Raw genomic sequence first — 22,303 nt, forward strand, 5'->3', positions numbered from 1 at the left:
CCCCAGATCCAGCTTGGGGCCTAGCAGATCAATACTCTTGGTGACGTTTCTGTTCAGCAGAATCTCCAGAGGGGGCTCAGCTCTCCCACTCAGGTCATACAGAGGAAAGATGACGAGGGAGGCGAGGGGGTGGGCAGCTGGATGGCATTTCCCACCCCCACCCCCGGCCTGTGTTCTACGTGACAACCACATGGAGAATGTGCAGGGCGTCGCCCAGATCAAAGAGCTTCACGGCCCAGGGTTCAGCGGGCGGGCTGGGCCTACCTGTCTGTAGAATGCTGGAGAATGATGACCCGGTAGCTAGGGGGGAGGTCGCTGAGAATGTGAAAGTGCTGCTCGGTGATCCCGAGATTCTGCCAGGCCTGGAGGGAGAAGCCACGTCGGAACCTCGGCTCCAAGGCACCAGCTCCGAAGTCCCTGCTCATCTCCTGGCCCTGTCCCCCAGCAATGCCCTGCCCCCACCCCGGCTTTCCTCCCCCCACCCCCTTAACTTCCTCCTCCACTTGCCTCACCCTCCATTCACGCATCCTTCTGCCTCCCTGCCCCCCCCCATTACTCAGAGGGAGGAGGACATCCTTCTAGCCCGGTGTCCTGGAGGACCCGGTCCCACGTGTGGCCCGGTCTCTCAGGTGCCTCTCCCTCTGTACCTGACCTTCCCCTCAGTCAGGTTTCCTCAGTCCTTTCAAACCCCACAAGCCCTTGACCCGGCACCTCCCTCCCCAAGGCCCACCCCTTCCTGAGCTCTCCTGGGGCAGAGGGGGAGAACAAGCCTTTTTATGCTCCTCCGTCTGCCCGGGCTTCAAAATAAAACCTCATTTGAGCCTCACAGCCCCCGAGGGGGAGGTGCTTTTAAGCACTAGATGAGGAGACAGACACAAAAGGTAAGTCTAGGGTCACCCGCTGTCCTCGTTCAGTCCCATCCCATGGCATTTTCTTGGCAAACATACTGAAATACCTTGCCATTTCCCCCTCCAGACCATTTTGCAGATGAGGCAGCAGGTGAAGTGACTTGCCCAGGGTCACACAGCTAGAACATGCTTAAGGCTGGAGTTGAATTCAACTCTCCCTGACACGTGTCCTTGTGCCATTAAACCTGTGGTCACGTGCTGCCCCAGGGCCGGGGCAAGGACCCCAACCCTTCGCCTCCATGGGGACCACTTTTTCTATCCTGACTAATGGCCTCCTTTCCATTAGAAGGGCCAAATCTTTCCCTCACCACTCCTCTGTGAGGCGCCATTTGTTTGGAGAACCCTCAGGACGGAGAATCCTCAAAAAGTACTTAGCGTGTGGCCAGCGGCCCCTTGAAGCTGCTCTGGAGGTCCTCCTGTCAGCAGCAGCCCCTGCCCCCACTTTTTGGAACTTCCTTGTCTGGGTCTGTGTGTCTTGGCTGCCTTAACCCTCCTGGTGGCTCCTCCCTGGGCCCCTCCCGTGTGTGAGTGTATCTCCCTCTCCAGCCTTTTTTTAAATTTAAATTTTAATTTAAGTTTTAATGACCGGCTCTCTGAAAGCCACTTTTCCGTTTAGCCCCCCCCCCCAGGACTCCCCTAAGGTTCTGTCCTTGCCCTTAGCTCGGGAGCTCTGAGGTGGAGCCCAAGCTCTCCCTGAACGCCCGTCCCCAGCCCCCCACCCTCCAGGCTCCCCAGGGGATTCCCAGAGGACCAGGGGAGGGGGGGGTGGTGGGAGAGGGGAGAAGAGGGAAGGGAGGAAGTCTGTATCTGGAGCAGCGGCAAAAGCAGGGGCTGCTAGGAGAGTGTCAGAAGGCCAGAGAGGAAGGCCTGGAAGAGACACTGGGAGGGGAGCTGATGGCATGCTTGGAAGGTCAGGCGAGGGGACAGCATCAGCTGGAGCCAGCCCTGTGGGGATGGGTCATGTGAGGAGGGTGTGGGGTCCTCGAGGGCAGGGGTGGGAAAGGGCGGCACAGCAGCCACAGGAGAGATGGGGGACACCCCCCCCGAGGGTCCCCGGGGGCTGGCAGCAAGGACTTTGTGGAGGAGAAAATGGGAAGTGGGGAGGAGGGACCAGATGCTGCCAGGATGGCACTGGGAGGCTGTGGCTAGGGAAAAGACCATCCCAATGGTCTAAGAAGGCTGGTGAGCAAGAGCCCTCCCCTCCTTTCTCTCCATCCTTCCCAAGATTCCCAACTTTGCCGGCCTGTCAGTTGTAGATTAGCACGGGACCACATCTCCCAAGCAGAGGGGAAACAGTCAGGGCTGGGAGTCTGGCCTCCATGGGCCTGGAGAGAGCAGCAAGGCCCTTCAGAACTTCCCCAGGAAGCTGGGGGCTCTTCTGACAGTTCCGAGAGCCCCGTGAGGCGAGGGCAAGGCACCACCAGGAGCTGGCACGTGGGTGCTCTCCCTAGCTCCCGATGCCTCGGGACAATGACCGCCGCCCACCAGCCTGCAGGTGGGTTCTGGGGGTGCTGACCTTGGAAATCTGCTGCAGCTTCTGCTCCACGCTGAGGAAGAGGGCCGTCCCCGACTTCCCTTGCTGTAGCATCTGTTCGTGGAGTTGGAGCAGGGCAGCCATCTGGGAGCTGCTGGTGTTGGTGGTGATGGAGAGCAGGAGCTTTTTCATGGCCAGGGATGCCAGGCAGCTCTGGGGACGGGACCTTCATGGATCAGATTAGTGCGGCCTCCCCCTACCCCCCTTCACTGATGGGGGACTCCGCAGGATCGTGCCTGTGTCTGCCCGAGTCCAGCAGACAGTGGGCCCCTCAGCATCGAGGGAAGCGGCAAGGGCACGACCTGGGGATCCCACAGTCAGGGAGCTGATTTTGTCCTCAGGTAAGAGCAGAGGGCACTGGCTCACTCACAGGATATTAGAGAGGAAGAGGCCTTGGGGGCCATGTTTTCCAGATAGGGAAACCAAGGCTTGCAGAAGGAAGGGACATAGTCAAGGAGACTGGATTCTCTATGCACTCTTCCTTCCATTTGCCTTGAATTTCTGAGGCAACTAGAGCAATGTACGCCCCAGCTCAGATTCCTCAGACCCTTCAAATAAGGAGCGCCTCCCCCCCTCAGGGCACCAAATGAGCTCCGTCCATCAGGATGCTTCCTTCAGGGATTTGGGCCTGCAGAGTCCTGTAGCCTTTCCACGGGAGCGTGATGCAAACCAAATTGGTTTCCCAGCTTCCATAAGTGCTGGCAAACAGCTTTACAGAAGGCCCAGGCCCAGAGCGCCTCCTCACCTGGTGAAGGGCCAGGAACTGGCAGGTAGAATGATGGTCTAAGACACCGATGCTCTCCACCATCTCGAGGCTGGCTTTGGCTGCGGTGCTGATCAGGTTGTTGTTAAGACAGACTTGCAGGCACTGCAGCAGAACCTCAGAAGCCTGGGAGTGGAATTTTTGGGCCAGCGCAAACCTTTTCTGAGGAGGTGACACACCGACAGATGGGGACAAAGAGAGATGAATGACAGAGACAGAAAGAGAGACAGATGACAGATTCAGAGACAGAGACACACAGATGACAGACACAGGGACAGAGACACACAGATGATAGAGAGACAACAGAGAGACAAAAAGAGAGACAGATGACAGAGAGAAAGAAAGAGACATGACAGATGACAGGGAGACAGATGACAGATAGAGAGACAGGGACAGAGAGAGATAGATGACAGACAGAGAGACAGAAAGAGAGACAGATGACAGAGAGACAGAGAGACACAGATGATAGACAGAGAGACAGAGACAGACAGGGACAGAAAAAGGCAGATGACAGACCGACAGAGAGATAGGCAGATTTCTTTTAATTGCTACTTTTTTTTTCAAGTAACAAGCAGTTTTTTTTTTCTGTCTCCCACCTTCTCACTAAAAGAAAAAGAAAAATGAAAAACACCTTTGCAAATCCCCCCAGTGGCCATGTCCAGAAAAATGTGTCTCATTCCGCACTTCAAATCCATCACCTCCATCATCATCGTTCCTCTGGAAATGGAGGGGGTGACCGTGAAGTGGGGAGTCATGGATGAGCTGTGGTGTAATTGGGGGAAAATGCTACCGAGCTCCAAGAAATGCCGGCCGGCCGGTTTCAAAAACACTGGGACGAATTGTGGCAGAGGGTGGCCAGCAGGCCCGCGAGAATGGTCAGGACCAGAGGAGGAGGGCTGTACAGTCTCTGGGAGACTTCAGAACTGATCAGCGTGACCGCAGCTTGATTATCAGCCTCCTGCACTCGCCCACCTCCTGACAGAGCACCAAGAAGACCCAGTACCTTTAGATCTCTGGCCTTCTGGATCTGGTCTTCATTTTGGGGAGTGCCCATGAAGTCCGGCCTCCACTTTGGTTTGGTTTCAGTCTCCTCGGTGTCTGTCTCCAACTGTGCCATGGCTGTCATTCTGGCATCAAACTGCAAGACAAGTTCTGGGAGTGACTGGGCCCGTCGGAACGCCGAGCAGTTTTGTCTTTGTAAATGGCTGGCCCCCAAACGTCAGTGTGGTGATTAGTTGTCACTAGCTTACCTCTCAGTCTAGCCCCTGAATCACTGACTTTAGAACTAGAGGAGACTTAAGCAACTTTCTGGTCCAATCCACACCTCAAAAAGAATATCCACTAGACTACATTTCTCTCAGAAACTCAAGATCCATGCCTTTTTTTCTAGACTTTTTCCTTTTTTTTTTTTTTTGGACAAAGTGGACAGAGCACTTAAGGGACAAAGTGAAAAGACCCCCTTCTCCAAGGCTCCTTGGGCTCCACAACTCCTGAAGCCTTTCTCTGCTGGCAGCGTCTCGCTCAGCCAGTTTTTTCCATACCCAGGATGCCCTTCATCTGGTCCCTTCCTGTGTCACTGCACTCACCCTGAGGGCCATCTTCTTGGGGCCATTTTGGTTCAGTCCCTTTTATTTTAAAGAGATTTTCCTAAGCAAAGAATCTGGCCTGGGGCTATGATTTGCCCACCTTGAGACTCCCCACAATGGCTTATAGGGCTATACTCTCAAGCCTTCCCATCCCGGTGACTCTTCTCTAGGGACAAGGAAGGTGAGGACAGGCCTTCTGAACTCTGCTCTTGTCAGTCAGTCAGGAGGACAGGAGCTGAGGAAAGACATGGAGAATCTGGGGAATATTCAGAGGAAGGCAAGGTGGAGGAGGGTCTTCTGAGGAGCAAAAAGATGGTGAATGGAGAGGCACTTCATTCTGCCCAGAGAAGGGTAATCCAGGACAAGTGGGCATGAGTGGGTGAGCTGAGCAGTGGAGAAGAGTCCCGGGTCAGCACTCAGGAAGACCTGAGTTCAAATTGCCTCAGACATGTACTAGTTGTGTGATCCTAAGTAGGTCACTCGACCCTGCTGTCTTCATCTGTATAATGGGTTAGAGAAGGAAATGGCAAGCCACTTGGCTATCTTTGCCAAGAAAACCCCAAATGGGTTTGATGTGACTGGAAATGACTGAGCTACCACCTCTCTGGCATGGAGCGGTACTAATAGTCTGCCGGTGGTCTCCTCCTCCTGGAGAGCAGGATCTGCCTTTTGCCTTTCTTTGAATCATGAATCCTTAGCAAAGTGCCTGGGTCATAATAGGTGCTTAATTAATGCCTACTGACTCACTGAGCGACTTATTACAAATGTTCTCCTGCTATATATGTGAGGAAGGATGTTCAGGAGTCCCATTGATGATGTCGTTCAAGGAATTTGGGGATAATCTCATGAATGGGCTGATGGGAGGGAGACTCCTGTCAGACGAAGGCTTAAAGTGCTCTATGGAATCAAAAGCACGATAAGCACATTGCCTTCTGTTTTCTCATCATTTGTGAAAAGGGAAAGCCATGGTCTGCTGTGGATCACTGCTGGTGAAAGTTTGTCTGCTCCCTCCAAATATGGTTGGGAAAAAAGCTATCTCAGGGGCAGCCAATGCTCTTGGGGGTCCCCCTGCCTCTTTCCCCCAGTCCCTGGCAGCCTGAGCTTCCCCAGAGCCATAGCTCTCCTTGCTCTCTTCTGACACTGTTCACAGACCTGAGCCAGTCCAGTCTAAGCTCTGTGCACCCTGTCTAGAAGGCTGATCTTCCAGGGGAGGTTTAGGGGAGGCCACAGAAAGTCTCATCCTGGACTACTAGTATGGCTGCCTTGTCATCTCCATCATGGAGGCTCAGTCAGAGAGAGCACTGATTCACTGACTGCCCTTGATTTCAGGTTGCTCTCTCCCTCCATTGTTGGTGATAGAGACTTGTTATTTTGGGGAACTAGCTCTATGAGCAGCAAACCTGCTTTCTACTCAATCAGACCAGTACCTTCTCTGCCACTGGGGGTATTGGAGAAATGATCAGAGACCTGAAAAGTCAAGTGCCTTTCCCAAAGTCCCCCAGCCAGGTACACACATCAAGAGGTGGGATGTGAGCAAAGTATTCTTGGCCCTGAGAGTGGCTAGCTGACACTGCGCAAGTCTGTCCCTCACCTCTGAGCACAGACAGCACCAGGGAAGGAAAACACATGGTCTTTCCTCACTGTCTCCTAAGTTGAAAACTTTCAAGAGACTGTCACATACCAAGAAGTTTTCATCCCAGTAATGGGACAAATGAATGGGGTCAGTCTGAAGAGCCAAGAGATGGAACGTTTTCCCGACAAAATACAAGAAGTCTGCTCGAAGATCATTGCTTCCAATGCAGAAGTGCTGCATGCTCTCCAACTGGGCCAGAGTTCTATGGGCCACCGTTCGTTTCAGGTAGAACCAGTCCTGAAAGAACCCCAGAGTTGTGAGATGAACCTAAATAAAGGTCAGAATGGAACCTTGCTCCCCAACTCCTCCTAGAAGCCCAGCATCACCATGGAGCCTTTTCCATAGGAACCACTTGGGAGATTGGCTATTGCCCTGGCGTGGCCCAGTAACACATGTGAACTTTTCTAGTTCCTAGTGCACTCTAAAACTGAGGGACACAGACTGGAGGTGACCTTTAGAACAAAGCAGGAAAACATCTTAACAAATATAGAAAGAACCCAAAAGTAACATATCATATCTGCCTCAGTCTTTCCTCCCCTGAACTTCATAGCTTTCATTCTGGAGGTCCTTGATAGAGTCACGGTTGGTCTTGGGGATGTAATGGGGCAGGAGGAGGATGGAAAATACTGTTTAGGTCAAATAAAAACTCTGGACTTGGCTTGAGGAAGGGATGGCACCCATGAGAAATGGGCCCCTGTGAAAACAAAAGTCCAAGGGCAGGCAACGAGAGGGCGAATGTGACAGGGAAGTCAGAGGCTTTTTTGTTTGTAGGAAATTCTCTGACACATTCCCAGATCCTTTCCTGTCTAGGATCATCAGCAGAGCTGTTTTGGTCATGCCTTGAAAAGGAGAAAAAAATGCCTCAATGGGCAAAGGAAGTTTTTTCCCTTTTAACTTTTGCCCCCAAATTGGAGAGGAAATCTACCTACTTAATGGAACCATCCTTCACTAAATAGTTTTCAGCTTTATTAATTGATGAACATGAAAGTCATTAGTAAAATTAGGTCATTCTTTGGGATGTCTTATAGATCAGGACTTGGAGCTGGAAAGAAACCCTAAGAGCAGCTCACCCAACTCCAAGGTGGAAAGGATACTGGAGAACAGTTCATAAGATTCTCCAAGTTGGAAGCACCTAGAGAACAGCTCATCAGGCTCCCCAAGTTGGAAGTACCTTGGAGAGCAGTTCAGTAGGCTTCCCAACGCTGGAAGGACCTTGGAGAGCAGCTCACCAGGCTTCCCAACGCTGGAAGGACCTTGGAGAGCAGCTCACCAGGCTTCCCAAGCTGGAAGGACCTTGGAGAGCAGCTCACCAGGCTCCTCAAGCTGGAAGGATCTTATGATGGGCCACAAAACTAGAAATAATTAAAAAAAAAAAAATGAGCTGCCATGTCTAATCCCTTCTTCCACACTGATTCCTATGCCAATAGAGCTCAAGTCCTTGATATCATTGGGGGAAATCCTGGCTGACAAAGAGTACCTACCCCAGAAAAGGAGGGGTCCAGAGAAGCTGGGCAATGGAAAACATCTCCCCAAACCTCCAGGCTAGCTAGGGGCACCACAGAGCACATAGCCCTGAGCCTGGAGTCATAAAGACCTGAAATCGATCCCTTTGACCCCAGACTCTTCCTTGATGAGTGACCCTGGGCAAGCTTCACCTTTCTGCCTCAGTTTCCTCATATAAAATGGGGATGATAATGTCACCTCCTTTCAGGCTCACAGGTTTTTTTTGCAGGGAGCTCCTAAGTTTCTGTGCTAATTACCCATTCCATTTTGGTGAAGTCGCTGGTATTCAACAAGTAGTCAGCCAGGATTTTTTCCCACGTCCCTTTTTTCATTTCTTCCTGCAGAGCTTTCTCCTGATTATAATGCATTATCTCCACTGAGACTTCAGCCAGCTTTAACTTGAGGCGGGCGAGCTTCCTCATCAGAGGAGTGCTGATATTCTGGGTCTGCAATGGCAATATGGCACTGAGATGTTCTTTGTCCATCATCCAGTGCTTCATTGTCACTGGCACTGGTCCAGACTTAAGCCCTCCCACTCTCCCTATTGGGAGAGCAGATCTTATTAATCCATTCCATTCATTAACCCACCAATAAACACACCTGGTGTCCCTGTGCGCCAGAGCTTAGGACAAAAAGGAGACAATTCCAGCCCTCAAAAACCTTACATTCCAGTGGGGAGACCTGTATATGGGAACACCCACACCCACACATGGAGCATGGGTCTGGGATGCTTTGAGGAAGGTAAGGCTTCTGAGAGGCAAGAGTGATGAGTGCGGGTGTTCCAAGCAGGAAGCACAGCCAAAGGGAAGGCCAAGAGAATGCAGACAGAACAGCCTGGCTGAGGCTTTCAAAATAGGGAATGGCAAATGTGACAGGCCTGAGGAGGGAATGGCATTAAGGGCAATCCTTGCACCACAGAAGCTGCTGATGCTACTGAGTGGTCACATCTGTGCCCAGTGGGGGAAGCCTGAGCTAGAGGGGATGAGCTGAGCTGGAATGGGAAGGCTATGGAGGCAAGCATCCTCCAGCTGCGAGACTTCTGTCCATGCTGTCCCTCACTTACAAAATCCTCCGTCCTCCAGTTTGCTGCTCAATTCTGACTCCTCCTTTAAAACCCAGCTCAAATGCCACCTTGCTCCTGCAGGAAGCCTGAATGATTGCCTGATCACCGTCCTCCCCAGAATCTGCTGGCCCATCTCTCTGTTCTCTGACTCACTGGAGTGGGAGGAACTCGGAAAAATAAAATACCTTTGGCTTAAGGTCTTTTTTGTATTAGAAACTAGTGGGGAGAGGAAAGAAAAGAAGATAAATGGAGTCTGTAGGCAGAGATGGTGGGAGGAGGTCAAATCTGAAGGGTCTAGCCTCACCTTGCAGTGCAAGAAATTGAAGAAAGAGGGGCAGCCTGATTTACTGGAAGCAGCAGAGCAAGAGAGCAAAGGCTTTATACTCCTTGGGGACCCTGAGTAATGCCCTGATATACAGGGGAGCAAGGACTCCTCTTTCAAGAGCTCTCACTTGGCTACCTTCCTTTTTCATCTGGTCTTCCTGATGTTACTGCCAGACTCTTCCCTCTCCAATCCATGGTATCCCTGCAGCATGGATCTGGCCATGGCATCCTCCACTCAAGAAGCTTCACGGGCTTCTCAGATACTCTCCAATGCCCCCTCCTTTAGTGGACAGTGAGAACCCTTCACAAGCTTTCTCCAGTCTCCCTTTCCAGGAAAACTGGAAATTCCATCTTGGCCTCCATGTTTTTGCTCAGAAGACCCCTAATCCTTGAACACATTCCTTTCTGATTTTTCTTTTTGGTAATCCTTAGCTTCATTCAAGACTCAGCTTGAGTATGACCTCCCTGTGACTCTCCCTGAACTTTTGGCTGCTTTCCCCATTATCCTGGATTCATTTTGTACATATCATCTTATCTTCTAATAAGGGATATATCTCTATCTATATATCACTCAGGCAGATTATAAGCTGCTAAAGGGCAATACCTTCCCACTTCTAGTTTTGTATGTCCAGAACATAGGACAGGGCTTGGCTTTTGATTAGTACTTAATTAATGCTTGTCGATTAATTGACTTTTTAAGAAATGATTAAATGATCACCTCATCACTAGGTCAGAGCTGGGAGCAAGAGAGTAAGAAAATCCCCCAAAGTGTATCTGGGCCTCTTCTGTTGGAAGATGTACAGTGAGAAGTTCTCACCATACCTCATTGGCCATCATAGCTGTGCGTTTGCATCTTACCTGCCTGTCAGATTGTAAGCAAGCAGGAAATCTTCCCCACTACTGAGCTGAGAACCCCCAAAATGGTGGGTGCTTATGCAGTGCTGCTTCAGCCTCATTGACTGTTTTGTTTCTGATGGCAGCAACTCCAAGGATCCATCTTGGGAGAGGATGGCCATTGCCTTCCTTGAGATTCTGATTTTTGTCATGGACCCTTGTCCAGGGATACACAAGAAGTCAAGAGCAAAAACTGGGATTTGAATCCAAGTCCTCTGACAATTCTTTGACTCTCCTTTTCTTTCTTATACATTTCTCCTTAAAGGGATAGAAGCCCCATGGATAATGCAGACATTTGGCCAATAATGAGGGGATGCAATCTGCTAAGGGAAAAGATCTTCTCTGGGTGTGTACTTGTCAAAGGGCTCTAGAAAGGTGGGCACTTACCTCATTAAGGGGCAGCAGAGACTGAACGTTATAAAATATTTCTTCCAGATACATAATAGCTTTCTGGGTCAAGTTATAGGCTTCTAAATAATAGTAGATCTTTTTTTTTTCATCATCTTCATAGCTAGCAAGTAACCTTTAAAAAAAAGATAGGTAGCATCAACTCTGGAGGCAGAAGTATTTATTTTGTTCAGTGAGCCAGGGGACCTACTAAAACTCTTGACACTGACTCATTAAAATGTTTTCTTTTCCAGTCAATCTATGTAGTTTTGTAATTATTCATCAATTTCATCTCAGTTTTCAGTTTGTTGGAATTTTATTGGTCAAAAGTTTCTGATTGTTTTTTAATCTCCTCTTCTCATTTGAAGTGCATTCTACCTACTTCCACCCCAGTATTATTCTCAGTTTTGCCATGTAGGTTGGTTCTAAACCTTCATGTGTTAACTTTTGAAATATCATATGGAAATTCAGATTTTGGTTATGAATGTCTGGGTAATTTTGTGGTTTCTTTCAGGGAGCAGCTGATGAACCATATCTATTTTCACAAATAGCCTTCTGGTTCTAAGAGATCTAAGCAATTTTCATTTTTGATACCTTGAAATATTGTATTTCAACTGCTGCTGCTTTTTCTTCTTCCTCTCCTCTATTTCCATTTCTTTTTCCTTTTCCTTCTCCTCTTCCTCCTCACTGAATTACTATTTTCTGTTTGATATTATTTGGTTTAATAGTTAAGTTTTATCACCATTTGTCCTATGGTATTAACACTTGTCATTATTTCCTCCCTATTCGTTTCTTATTTTATTCTCCCAATTTTGCTTCTCATTTAATTTCTTTCAAATATTATTGTACTCTTTGTACTCTTCTGAGGCTTGAATTGAATTTGTTGTGGAAGTGTCCTCTTCTTCTGGGCTCATTCCTAGAGCGTTTCTCAGTCCAAGATATGTCTTCATTGTGTTTAAGTATTTTCTTCTGTTTTCTCATCTCTCTAGAATAGGTTTATAATATGGAGCTTTGTGCTTGAGCCAAATTCTATTTCTGTACTCAAATGGTGTTGGGGAAACTGAGCTTCCACTCTCTGAAGGAACTGTCTGGCCTTAACTCCTACTGTGTTTCAGGCACAAGCTCCTGCTTGGCTGTGGTTCCAGAAGCACCTTCTGCTGCTCACATCCCTTTTCTTGAAAGATTTTTGGGGGCTGCTTTGGAGTGAGGACCAGGATCTTTCCATCTCCCTGATCTGTCTTTATCCATAGCTTCCACAGTATTCTTATACTCTTTCTTCTGTCCTGGATAAGATAGAGTAGTTTTCTGTTTTTTTTCTGTTTGTTATTTATCATTCCAGCACATTTTTAGATCTTTACTAGATTGTTTGTGAGGCATTCGGGTGCCACATTGTGCTCATTCAGTAATGAAAGTGGATGAATGAATGAGGTAAAAATCATTGAGTGTTTCCTGTGTTCCAAGCACTGTCCTAAGTGCTGGGCATGCTGCCAAAAAAAACATACAGTCCCTGCTCTCAAGGGGTTCAAGAACTGCACCTCAAACCTCAAGATCCTTTGGTTCTTTGGCTACTACAGAAGAAAGGAATACACCATCTTAAAGGTCATTTTTACAGGTAACATTAGATGGTAACCGTTTGAAAGGACCAAAGATTTTGGTGGAAGAGGCTCTGTGTTCACATCTTCTGTGGCCATTGCCAGACTGCATGTTGGAAAGGGTCGCTTTCCTGCGGGACAGCTTTGAAAGCCAGGCTACAAGCAGGGCCAGGAGTCTGAGGTGCTCCTCTTACTCCTGGGACTCTTGTGTACCCCTGTCCATTGGGGAAGTGGGTTCTGGTGATGGAACATGGCAGGATTCTTCTCCCTAAAATTTTCTCTTCTTAATTTCTCCTGAATTAGGGCTGGAGCAAGCTGTGGGAGGCCCTGCTGTTCACAGGAAGGAAAGAAATACATATCTGCGAAGTGCCTCCTATGTCCCAGGCACCGCGCTAACTGCTTTTCACAAATATCAGTGGATTTGGCAATCTCAGTGACCTTAGGATGGAAGTGTTGACATGACCCCCTTTGGCAGATGAGGAAACTCAGGAGAACAGAGGCTAAGTCACACAGCTGGGAAGTGTGGAGGCTAGATTCAAACTCAGGCCTTCCCGATTGCAGAGCCAGAATCCCAGTTTTGCCTGAGACACTCAGCCCGAGCTCATTCAGAGTGAGCCCGTGGAAAGTCAGAACCCAGCTTCACCAGCAGTCGCCGAGTGGCACAAGGAGCCTTGGCTTGGGTCCTTCCGCGATAGATCCTGGCAGAGCACAGCGCTTCACGGCCATAATGCTTTGATTGGATTGCCTCGGCAAAGAGGAGAACTAAAGAACTCACGCGAGTACGTCTCAGACAGCAGAGCATCCTTGTGCTTTTGGATGCCTGGCCGTCCAGCAGGAGCCACAGAGAGAATGTGTATGGCACCGGGAAGGTACAGAGAAAGGGACCCAGGAGCTCTACCCGGGAGACCGGCCACCCCAAAGATCAATTCCAGTGTAAGAGAATTAGCTCAAAACATGCAAAGGGTAGGGTGCCAGACTTCCTGTACATGAGATGATTCCACCTCAGCTGGAGAAACCATCGTTTTGGCAAGATTGAGCATCAAAAGTGCGAGAATAGAGCAGAGGATACCCGGGGGAGGGGGCAGTCTCTAAGAGGAATAGAAAAGGGGAGATAGGGGAACGAGGGCAATTAGTGCCAGGCAGTGCTGAGACCCAGAGTGAGTATCCAGGAGGAGCTCTGGGCAATTTCTTGAGAAGGGGGAGACCAGGATGGGGAAGGGAGCCAGCTGAGGGGACGTAGAGGCAGGCAGCCAGGGGAGGGGGATCCTGGAAGACCCATCAAGGCCTGACTCGGGCCAAGAACAGAAAGAATCCAAGGAGACAGCAGTATTGGAGGCCAATGGGGACCTTGGGATAGCAAAATCCCTGACAGCAGCGAAACTTTGGGAAAGGAAAGTGCCGGTGGCTTTGGGTGCCTCCAAGAGGGCGACCTCCCTTCCATCACCCCCCAGCCCAGGCAGCAGAACTCACCCCTTGATCTTGGCAGATAGGAGGATTAGATCCACACAATGGTCTTTATAACCACCTTCAAAAAAACTTTTCTCAATTTTTATCAGCCTGTTATCGATAGCCTCCAGCAAGTAGGAAAACTCCGAAGGATTGTCTCCCATTGACTCTAAGACAATGTTCAGCTGAATTTGTGCATCTCTGCAGGAGAAGAAACAAAAAGAACCCCCCAAAACATTTTGCTTCTTCTGTATACACAAATTTTTCCTATAACAAAAGAGCTTGGAAACTTTTATGCCAAAAAAAAAAAATCCACAGAAGACATACTGTTAATTGTGCCTTTTAAATGGTCAGGTTACAGAGCTGATCATTTTTCCTAAAATAATCATATTAAGATGGTGCTTATTTTCTGAGGATTTATTTATTTATTATGATACATTTTTTATTTTCACTAGAATGAAATTTACACACACATACATATAATATATATATCTATATATTACATCCTTCATAAGATACATTTCTTATTTTCCCTAGGATGAAAAGAATACTTTTAAAAAAGAAAACTCTTACAAGGAATCATTACTCATTCAAAGACTCTGGGAAAAAAGCACCTCATACACTGGAAAAGTAATTGTGATGTCTGCAAATATCCATTTAATTCCACTCCATCCAACAGTCAGTGACTGAGCTCCTACTCTGTCCCCAGCTACTTTACTAGGCACTGGAAATAGATCTCTTATCCTCGAAGCTCTTACACTCTATTGGGAGAAAGCAGCAAGTACTAAAGTAAGTAAATAGATGGCAGAGGACAAAGTAATTTCCTCAAGGAAAAAGCATTGATGGGTGAGGAGATCAGGAAAGGTTTCATGAAGATGGAGGAGCTGAGAGGAGTTTTTTTTGGAGAGTGGGGATCAAGATGGGGCAATGTCCAGGTCACTGGATTGGAAATTCAGGTGTGTGACGGCTGCATGATTTTCTAATCCATTAGAAAGGTAAAATAGCCCATCAGCCATTGAAAAAGAGTTGTTCTTTTTTTGATTTTTTCCCCCAACATGATGTAGTTGAAAGTGAGTTTCTGAAGTTCTTTTGTGTTCTAAATGAAACAATAAATCAGCTTTCATCATTAAATGCTTATTGTGTGCCCAGCACCGTGTTAAGTGCAGTCCCCAAACCTACAAATATGAAAAAGATTTTTGAGCTAGATTCAACCAAAAATGTTTATTAAGTACCTACTACTCTATATCAGGAACTGTCCAAAGTCCTCAGGAAACAGTCCCTGTCCTCAAAGAACTTACATTCTACTGAGGAGACAACAGGAAAACAAATATGTATAAATAAGCTTTTTGGGGAGACAGTTAAGGCACTACAATTAATGCAGCTTGTGAAAGTTTCCTGAAGAAGATTTTAGCTGATACCACCAGAGAAGTAAAGAGGTGAAGAAAAGGAACAAGAGAGTCCAGGCTTAGGAGATAAGATGGATTGTCCTGCTGGTGGAGTGGCCAGGAGGCCAGGAGGACATTTGAGGCAAGGACTGGGGAGCCAATAGGATAAGGTCAAGCCTTTGTTGGCTGAATGGAAGATGAATTAGAGTGGGAAATGACTGGAGAAATGGGCCCCAAGTTATGGCAACAGTCTCAATGTGAAAGGATGAGGGTGGGATCAGTGCTGCAGAACTGAGAGGTATATGAAGAGATCAGCAGGCAACCAGTTGAGTACAGAGGTGAGAGAGGCTAAAGATGGAGGAGGGTACCCCAGTTTGGGAATGGAGGGCTGGAAGAATGGTGGTAACGTAGACAGTACTAGGCAAGGTTGGAAGGGGGAAAGATGATGAGTAGTACTCTGGATGTGTCATTTAAGATGTCTACTAGACACTAATTTGAGATGTCTGAAAGGCAACTGAAGATGTTAGGTTGGAGGTCAGGAAAGAAACTGGAGCAGGAAAGGCTGATTTGAGCATAAAGATGGTAATTAAATCCATGGGAGCTGATGAAATAGAGAAGAGAGCCCAAACCAGAAACCTGAGGGACATCTATGGTTAGAAGAAATGATCTGATGAGAATCCAGCAAAGGAGACAGAGAAGGAGCCGTTCAGGAGAGAGATCCTGAAAACCCAGAGAGAAGAGAGCATTGAGGAGAGAATGACCAACAGCGTCCAAGGCTTCCCAGAGGCTAAGGAGGAGTGAGAAAATTTGGCCACTAAGAGATCGCCATCGGGAGGTAGAGCCAAGTTGGCAGAGTACAGGCAGGAACTTGTCTGCTCTCCCCCAAACCACTCCAAATTCCTTTAAATAACGCATCTAAACAAATGTTAGAGTGTCAGAACACTCAAAAAGATGGAGACAGCTGAAGACAACAGTCCAGTGCATAATCCTGTGCAGCCCCAGCCGCAGTCCCATGGCAGTAAATCAGGAACTCAGTGCTCTTGTTTCTTTACAAGTAAAGCAGAAAAGGGGGCTTATGGTCAGACTCCTAGAAGGATCTCTGAAAACAAGTGAACAAAAGTCCTGAAGTTTGGGACAGTGCATGCTCCACCCTGGAAAAAGAGCCCTACTTTAAGAGTCAAGGTTTAGTAATAGGCTAGGAAAATGAGCAGACAACAGAAAAAGTTTCTGACCATAAAAAGTTACTATGGTGACCAGGAAAAGCAAAACACACACTCAGAAGAAGATAACAAAGTCAAAGTTCCTACACCCAAAGCCTCCAAGAAATGTAAGAAATGGTCCCAGGCCATGGACGAACTCAAAAGGGACTTTGAAGTAAGAGAGATGGAGGAAAAATTAGAAGAAGAATTGAAAGTGATGCAAAATGAAATTTAAAAAAGCTAATGAGGAGAAGAATGCCATAAAAAGAAAATGGAAAAGGATTAAACTAACTGGAGAAAATACTTCCTTAAAAATTAAGATTGAGCAAATGGAAGGCGATGAATTTATGAGAAATCAAGATACTATAAAAGAAAACCAAAAAATATAGGAAAAATGTGAAATATCTCATTGGGAAAACAACTGACTTGGAAAATAAATCCAGGAGAGATAATTTAAAAATTATTAGTCTATGTGAAAGTCATGATAAAAAAAGAGCCTGAACATCATCTTTCAAGAAATTATCAAGGAAAATTGTCCTAATATTCTAGAACCAGAAAGTAAAATAGAAGTTGAAAGAATTCACCAGTCAGATCCTAAAAGAGATCCCCAAAGGAAAACTCTCAGGAATATTATAGCCAAATTCTGGAATTTTCAGGTCAAAGAGAATATATTGCAAGTATTCAGAAAGAATAATTCAAGTATAGTGGATTCAGTCAGGAAGATACAAGATTTAGTAGCTTTGACATTAAAGGATCAGAGAGCTTGGAATATGATATCCCAGAGAGCAATGGGGTTAGGATTACAACCAAGAATCACCTACCCAGTAAAATTGAACATAATTCTTTGGGGGGAAAGGTAGAAATTCAATGAAATAGAGAATTTTCAAACATTCATGATGAAAAGACCAGAGCTGAATAGGAAATCTGATTTTCAAAAACAGGACTCAGGAGAAGCATAAAGAGTTAATCTTGAAAGTGATATCATAAGGGTTTAATAAGGGAGGGAAGAAGTGAGTGGCAATGAGTGCAGAGATACCGGAGACATTTTGGGGAGCTGGATGATGAAAGGAAGAAGAGAGCTTAACAGCAGCTGGAGCGAAGGGCAGGATTGAGTGAAGGCATTTAAAAGATGGACACAGAGGGTAGCTAGGCAGTGCAGTGGATAGAACACTAGCCCTGAAGTCAGCAGGACCTGAGTTCAAATCTGGCCTCAGACACTTAACACTTCCTAGCTGTGTGACCCTGGGCAAATCATTTAACTCCAATTGCCTCAGGGGGAAAAAAAGATGGGCACAGTTCAGGTATGTGGGCAGAGAGACTGAAGATGAGGGAGGGACCAAGACACAGACAAAACAGGCCCTTCCTGCTGCTCTCCCCAGGCTGGGAGTAAGGTGGCTGTCACCACATGGCAGAGAATTCTCTCAGAGCTGTCACCTGGCCAGGGAGCTTAGGGCTTTGGGGAGGGCCCTGTAAGGCTGTCAGGAAGCACAAGAGGGAAGTGCTGCCAGAGTTCCCTCTTATTGCTCACAGGCATCATTATCAAAGGAAGCTGGCAGGTGAGGAAACCCCTGCCCCAGCCCAAGCTGAGGCTCTCACCTGCCCGAAACTGGGGCAAATTTCTTGTCTTTCTTCATGACACTCTTGGGGAAAGTTACCTGGCTTCCAGAGACGTGGCTAAGAAGGTCAGGATGGACTTCCTGTTGGGCCTGTCTTGGATCAGGGACAAGAAAACACCGCTCATCTTCTGGATGATGTTAGGAATCTGGGAATCAATGTGACAGTTCAGCTCATCATGAGGCAACAAAAGGCTGGATAGAAGACATTCAGCTCCACAAAAAGTAGGTCTGAGAGTTAGGGGAGCAGGGGAGGAGGGAGCAAGGGAGGACGACTGGGGGATGAGGGAGCTCACATCCGCAGCTATCTGCCTCAGAGGTGGTGGTCAAAGGGCTCGGGGGTTTTGGGAGATTTCTTACCACAGGTTCCCTTCCTCCTTCTTGTGCTAAGAGTGTCTCGATGAGTACTACTGTGGAGTTGTACCAGAATTCTTCATTTCCTCTCAGGTTCTGAGCCCTCTCAATCATTTTCTTGGCCTGTTCATATTTTAATTCTTTCTTTGCCAGTTCAGCTAGAAGATACAGACTCTTTGCCTCTGCACACTCATCTCCAAGTTCCTGAAAAAAGAGAGAAGTTCAGGAACCAGGCACAGACAGGGCAGAGGCCGCCCCTCCCTCCCTCTGTCTCTGTCTGTCTGTCTGTCTGTCTGATTTTGGTTGCTGAAAACCTGCCCTAGGTTGGAGCTTCTTATAGCATCTCCCTGCTTGACCAAAGAATTCTGTGATGTGTTGCATGAGATGGAAATGTCTGGAGCTCCTCTGCCTTTCACAGGGAAGGACCTGGGTGCTCCAGGGTTCTAGGGGTTCTTGAGTAAGCATCCAGGTTTCCAGTCAGGAGCTGCTGTCTGTGTGGACACTGGCGAAGGCTGGTGTTTCCAGGATCGCTCCGGCTCACAGTGGGAGATCTTTGTCTCTGATGTCAGAGCAAGCTCTGAGCTCATAGCAAACACTTCAGCTGCCTTTGTGGCCGTGGAACAAATTGTTCTCAGCCACCCATTCAACAGGCAGAAGCCTTCACATGCTTAAATGGTAGACTGGCACCTAACTCACTGATGGCTCTGAGGTCTATTGGCTACTCAAAGCCTGGTTTAGCCTGTTAGCTGAGACAGCTTTCCCTGTGTGTGGCTGCTGTACACACTACGCTTCTGGGAGCCACAGGTGAAGGTGGGCGAGGGTGGCCGGCAGCCCCGGAAGCAGCTTGGCAGAGATGCTCATCTTCCCTGTTCACTCCCCAGTTAAGCAGCTTCCAGCACAGCAGCATCATGAGCAAAGTACAGCTGAGTGGCAACTGGTGGTGTCTGGCCAGATAGTGTCTAGTGGAATAGCACCTACAAGACAGGTGGGGAGCAAGAGAGCTGTCCTTTTTATGCTTCTCTTGAGCCTTTATTTAGAGATCAAATTTTCAGTTCAGTTCTGGTTATCTCATCAGAAATGATTGGAAATCCTCTTTTTAATTGAATGTCCATCTTTTTCCCTGAAAGATAATGTTCACTTTTGCTGGGTATTTGATTCTTGGCTACAGTCCAACCCCCTTTGCCTTTTGAAATTATATTCCAGGTCTTCTGATTCTTTAATGTGGAAGCAACTAGGTCTTGTGTAATTGTAGATCCTCAATATTTGAATTGTTTCTTTCTGGTTGTTTGCAGTATTTTCTCCTTGATCTGCTAACTCTGGAATTTAATTATTCCTTGGGGTTTTCATTTTAGGGTCTCTTTTGACTATTTTACTCTCTGGTTCTAGGATATCAGGACAGTTTTCTTCAATGATTTCTTGAGAGACATTGTGCAGGCTCTTTTTTTCCCATCATGCCTTTTAGGTACTACAACAATTCTTAGATTATCTCTCCTGGATCTATTTTCCAGGTCAGTTTTTCCTATGAGATATTTTGCATTTTCTTCTATTTTTTTAATTTTTAAAATTTTGTTTGAGTCTAATGTCTTATTGAATCATTTCATTCCATCTGTCCAATTCTAATTTTTAATGAATTATTACCTCCTTTTGTATTTGGCCAATTATACTTTTAAAGGAGTTACTTTATTTAGTGGATTTTCCTCCCTTTCACCAATTCTATTTTTAAAGTTGTTTTCTTTTTCCATTTTGCCAAATTTATTCTTAAGAAGTTGGGATAGAGAAAGAAATGACCAACCTCTCCAGTATCTTTTTTTTGAGAAAATCCCAAATGGGGTTATGAAAGGTAGAACACAACTGAAATGATTGAATAATAAGAGGAAAATGATAAAAATCTGCATCAGGATGGGAGCAGTGTCTACTGAGGCCAAGTAAAGGTAGAATCAATAGGACTTGTGATTTGAAGATGTGGTTTGAGAGGGAGAATCTAAGTTTCAAGCAATTAGTAAGGTACAAGGACAAAAAGGTTTGGGGGAAAGAAAATGAGTTTGGTTTGGCAAATTGAGTTGAGGATGTGTACTGGATCCCAATTCAAGATGTCTGCAAGGCAGTTGGAGATGTAATGAGCAGAGAGACTGGGGAGGGGAAAATGGGTCTGAGAAACATCAGCACAGAGATGGCGATGAAAGCTACGGGAGCTGATGAAGTAAGCTAGAGGGAGAAGAGGAGAGGCTTCAGGGCAGAGTTCCAAGGGACATTCATGGATAATGAGCATGACCTGGAACAGGATCCAGTCGAGGAGTCTGAGAAGCAGGAGTCAGAAATGCAGGAGGAGAACCAGGGGAACCTAGTGTGAGAGAGGAGAGTATCAAAGAAGAGAAGGTGATCAGGTGTCCAGAGAGCCTGGGTGGATGAAGATTGGCAGCCAAGAAATCACTGGTAGCTTGGGAGAGAGCTGTTTCAGGGAATGGTAAGTTTGGAAGCCAGACTGTGGAGAATTAAGAAGACAGTGAGAGGAAAGGAAGTCATGGATGGAAGTGTGAGAACACCCACTTCTCACTTGTCCTAAGTGTGGGGGAGTCCAGACTGGGTTCATCCTACATCTCAGCTCTACAACCTCCCGTGAGAAACTTCTCCCCCAAATCCTCAAGAAGGGCACTCAGAAAAACTTGAGTGGAGTATCAACAATGACCTGGAGAAGTCCGTGCCCTAGCTCCTACCTTGGCCCCAGAGTGCTGCCCAGAGCTCTCCCACTCACCCGGAAGGCCACCTGGGCTTCTGCAAGGAGCAGCCATGCAGGCTGGTAAGAGTCCATTTCAAGCAGCACTTCAGCCTTGTACATCCACAGATATGGAAAGGAAAGGTCGTGGAGACCTTTCCCTGTCTGTTCATCGAGCTCCAAAACCTGTAATACCACATAGCTATTAGGAGGATGTTCTCAAAATAGTGACCTGTGACCTGTGACCTACACCTTTCTCACTGACCGCCTGGGACCTTTGCAAAGCACTTCATTTCTGGGAGACTTTGTTTCCCCATCTGTAATACCGGCATGATCCATGAGCCCACAGCAATCTGACCCATCTGCTTTGCCCTGCTACGTGTCTCGAGTCTCCCCAACTCCATGGCCCAGCTTGCCGGCTCCCCCAGATTCACGCGGGGCTTAAGTGCACAGCCCGGGTGGGCCTGACCAGATGGGTGCCGGAGCAGAACCCCTCAGATCTCATGGGGGGCTGGCAAGAACCTACATGGATGTACCATCTACCCTTCTAGCAGGGATCAAGCTCACCCCACTGCAGGCCAGTCCCCCCGAGGGAGCTGGAGAGGATGGCAACCCGCAAAGCCGGGTGGTCGTTTGCTGACCAATATCTAGTGTGACCCAGTACAGGTGAGCTCAGGAAAACCAGAGGGGTGTGGCCAAGAGTTCCAGAGCAGAGGCCCGCCCCCTTACCTTATCCTTGGCTTCTAGAACCACAGGTATGGGCGGGCCCTGCTCCACTGAGCCTCTCTCTTCATTGGCCACTTCTTTCAGAAACTCACTCTTCTTCTCATTCCTAGACCGAACTTCATTTCTACAACTAGTCAGAACAGAAATTGAAAACGCGGAGGAGGGTCTCCAACATTACAAAGCAGGACATTAAAATCCGTGCGAAAGAGCACCTCGTGAAAAGTGAGGCTGTCGTCCCCCTAGGTTCTGCAAAGTCACCGTCAAGTGTGACTAGCTCCCTAAGTTCTCTGAAGGGCAAAGCATTCTGGGAGGATGAGGAACCCTTCATTTCCCTAAAGGCAGACCTTTCAAGGGAGAGAAGGCGGCACCGGGCTCTCCACTTCCAGAACAGAAGATTGGGGTGTGCAAGGAATTTGTGGGTGTCAGAACTAGGATTCAAAGCTAGGTTCAGGCCATGTTCATTTTTTCAAAGTAATTGGCAAGATGCTCCCTTCTCTTCATCCTTTCTCCCCTCAGTTAAGAACGAAAGATACACAGAACCCCTACTGTAAACGTGTGTGGTCGAGCAAGATCTACTCCCACAATGGCCGTTTTCCCGTGGAAATGCTTCTCCCTTCACCCCCATCGGGAGGCGGAACCTTTCACCATCGGCCTCTGGAATTGTCACTTGTCCCTGGAGA

At 47.5% G+C, this 22,303-nt stretch overlaps 1 protein-coding gene across 1 annotated transcript in view; it reads right to left on the reverse strand.

Moving 5' to 3' along the window:
* Positions 1-22,303, reverse strand: part of CFAP46 (cilia and flagella associated protein 46) — a 111,517-nt gene that overhangs the window by 27,441 nt on the left and 61,773 nt on the right. Inside the window, exons 35-46 of the mRNA XM_074297216.1 lie at positions 21,627-21,753; positions 20,937-21,083; positions 18,191-18,388; positions 17,873-17,979; positions 13,658-13,834; positions 10,596-10,731; positions 8,185-8,373; positions 6,473-6,661; positions 4,209-4,343; positions 3,188-3,367; positions 2,425-2,595; positions 265-362 (exon numbers count right to left, since the gene is read on the reverse strand). Of these exons, the coding sequence (XP_074153317.1) occupies positions 265-362; positions 2,425-2,595; positions 3,188-3,367; positions 4,209-4,343; positions 6,473-6,661; positions 8,185-8,373; positions 10,596-10,731; positions 13,658-13,834; positions 17,873-17,979; positions 18,191-18,388; positions 20,937-21,083; positions 21,627-21,753 (1,854 nt within the window). The remainder of the gene's footprint in view (positions 1-264; positions 363-2,424; positions 2,596-3,187; positions 3,368-4,208; positions 4,344-6,472; positions 6,662-8,184; positions 8,374-10,595; positions 10,732-13,657; positions 13,835-17,872; positions 17,980-18,190; positions 18,389-20,936; positions 21,084-21,626; positions 21,754-22,303) is intronic.

Source organism: Sminthopsis crassicaudata, chromosome 2, assembly GCF_048593235.1.
Source record: "Sminthopsis crassicaudata isolate SCR6 chromosome 2, ASM4859323v1, whole genome shotgun sequence".
Classification (NCBI taxonomy): domain Eukaryota; kingdom Metazoa; phylum Chordata; class Mammalia; order Dasyuromorphia; family Dasyuridae; genus Sminthopsis; species Sminthopsis crassicaudata.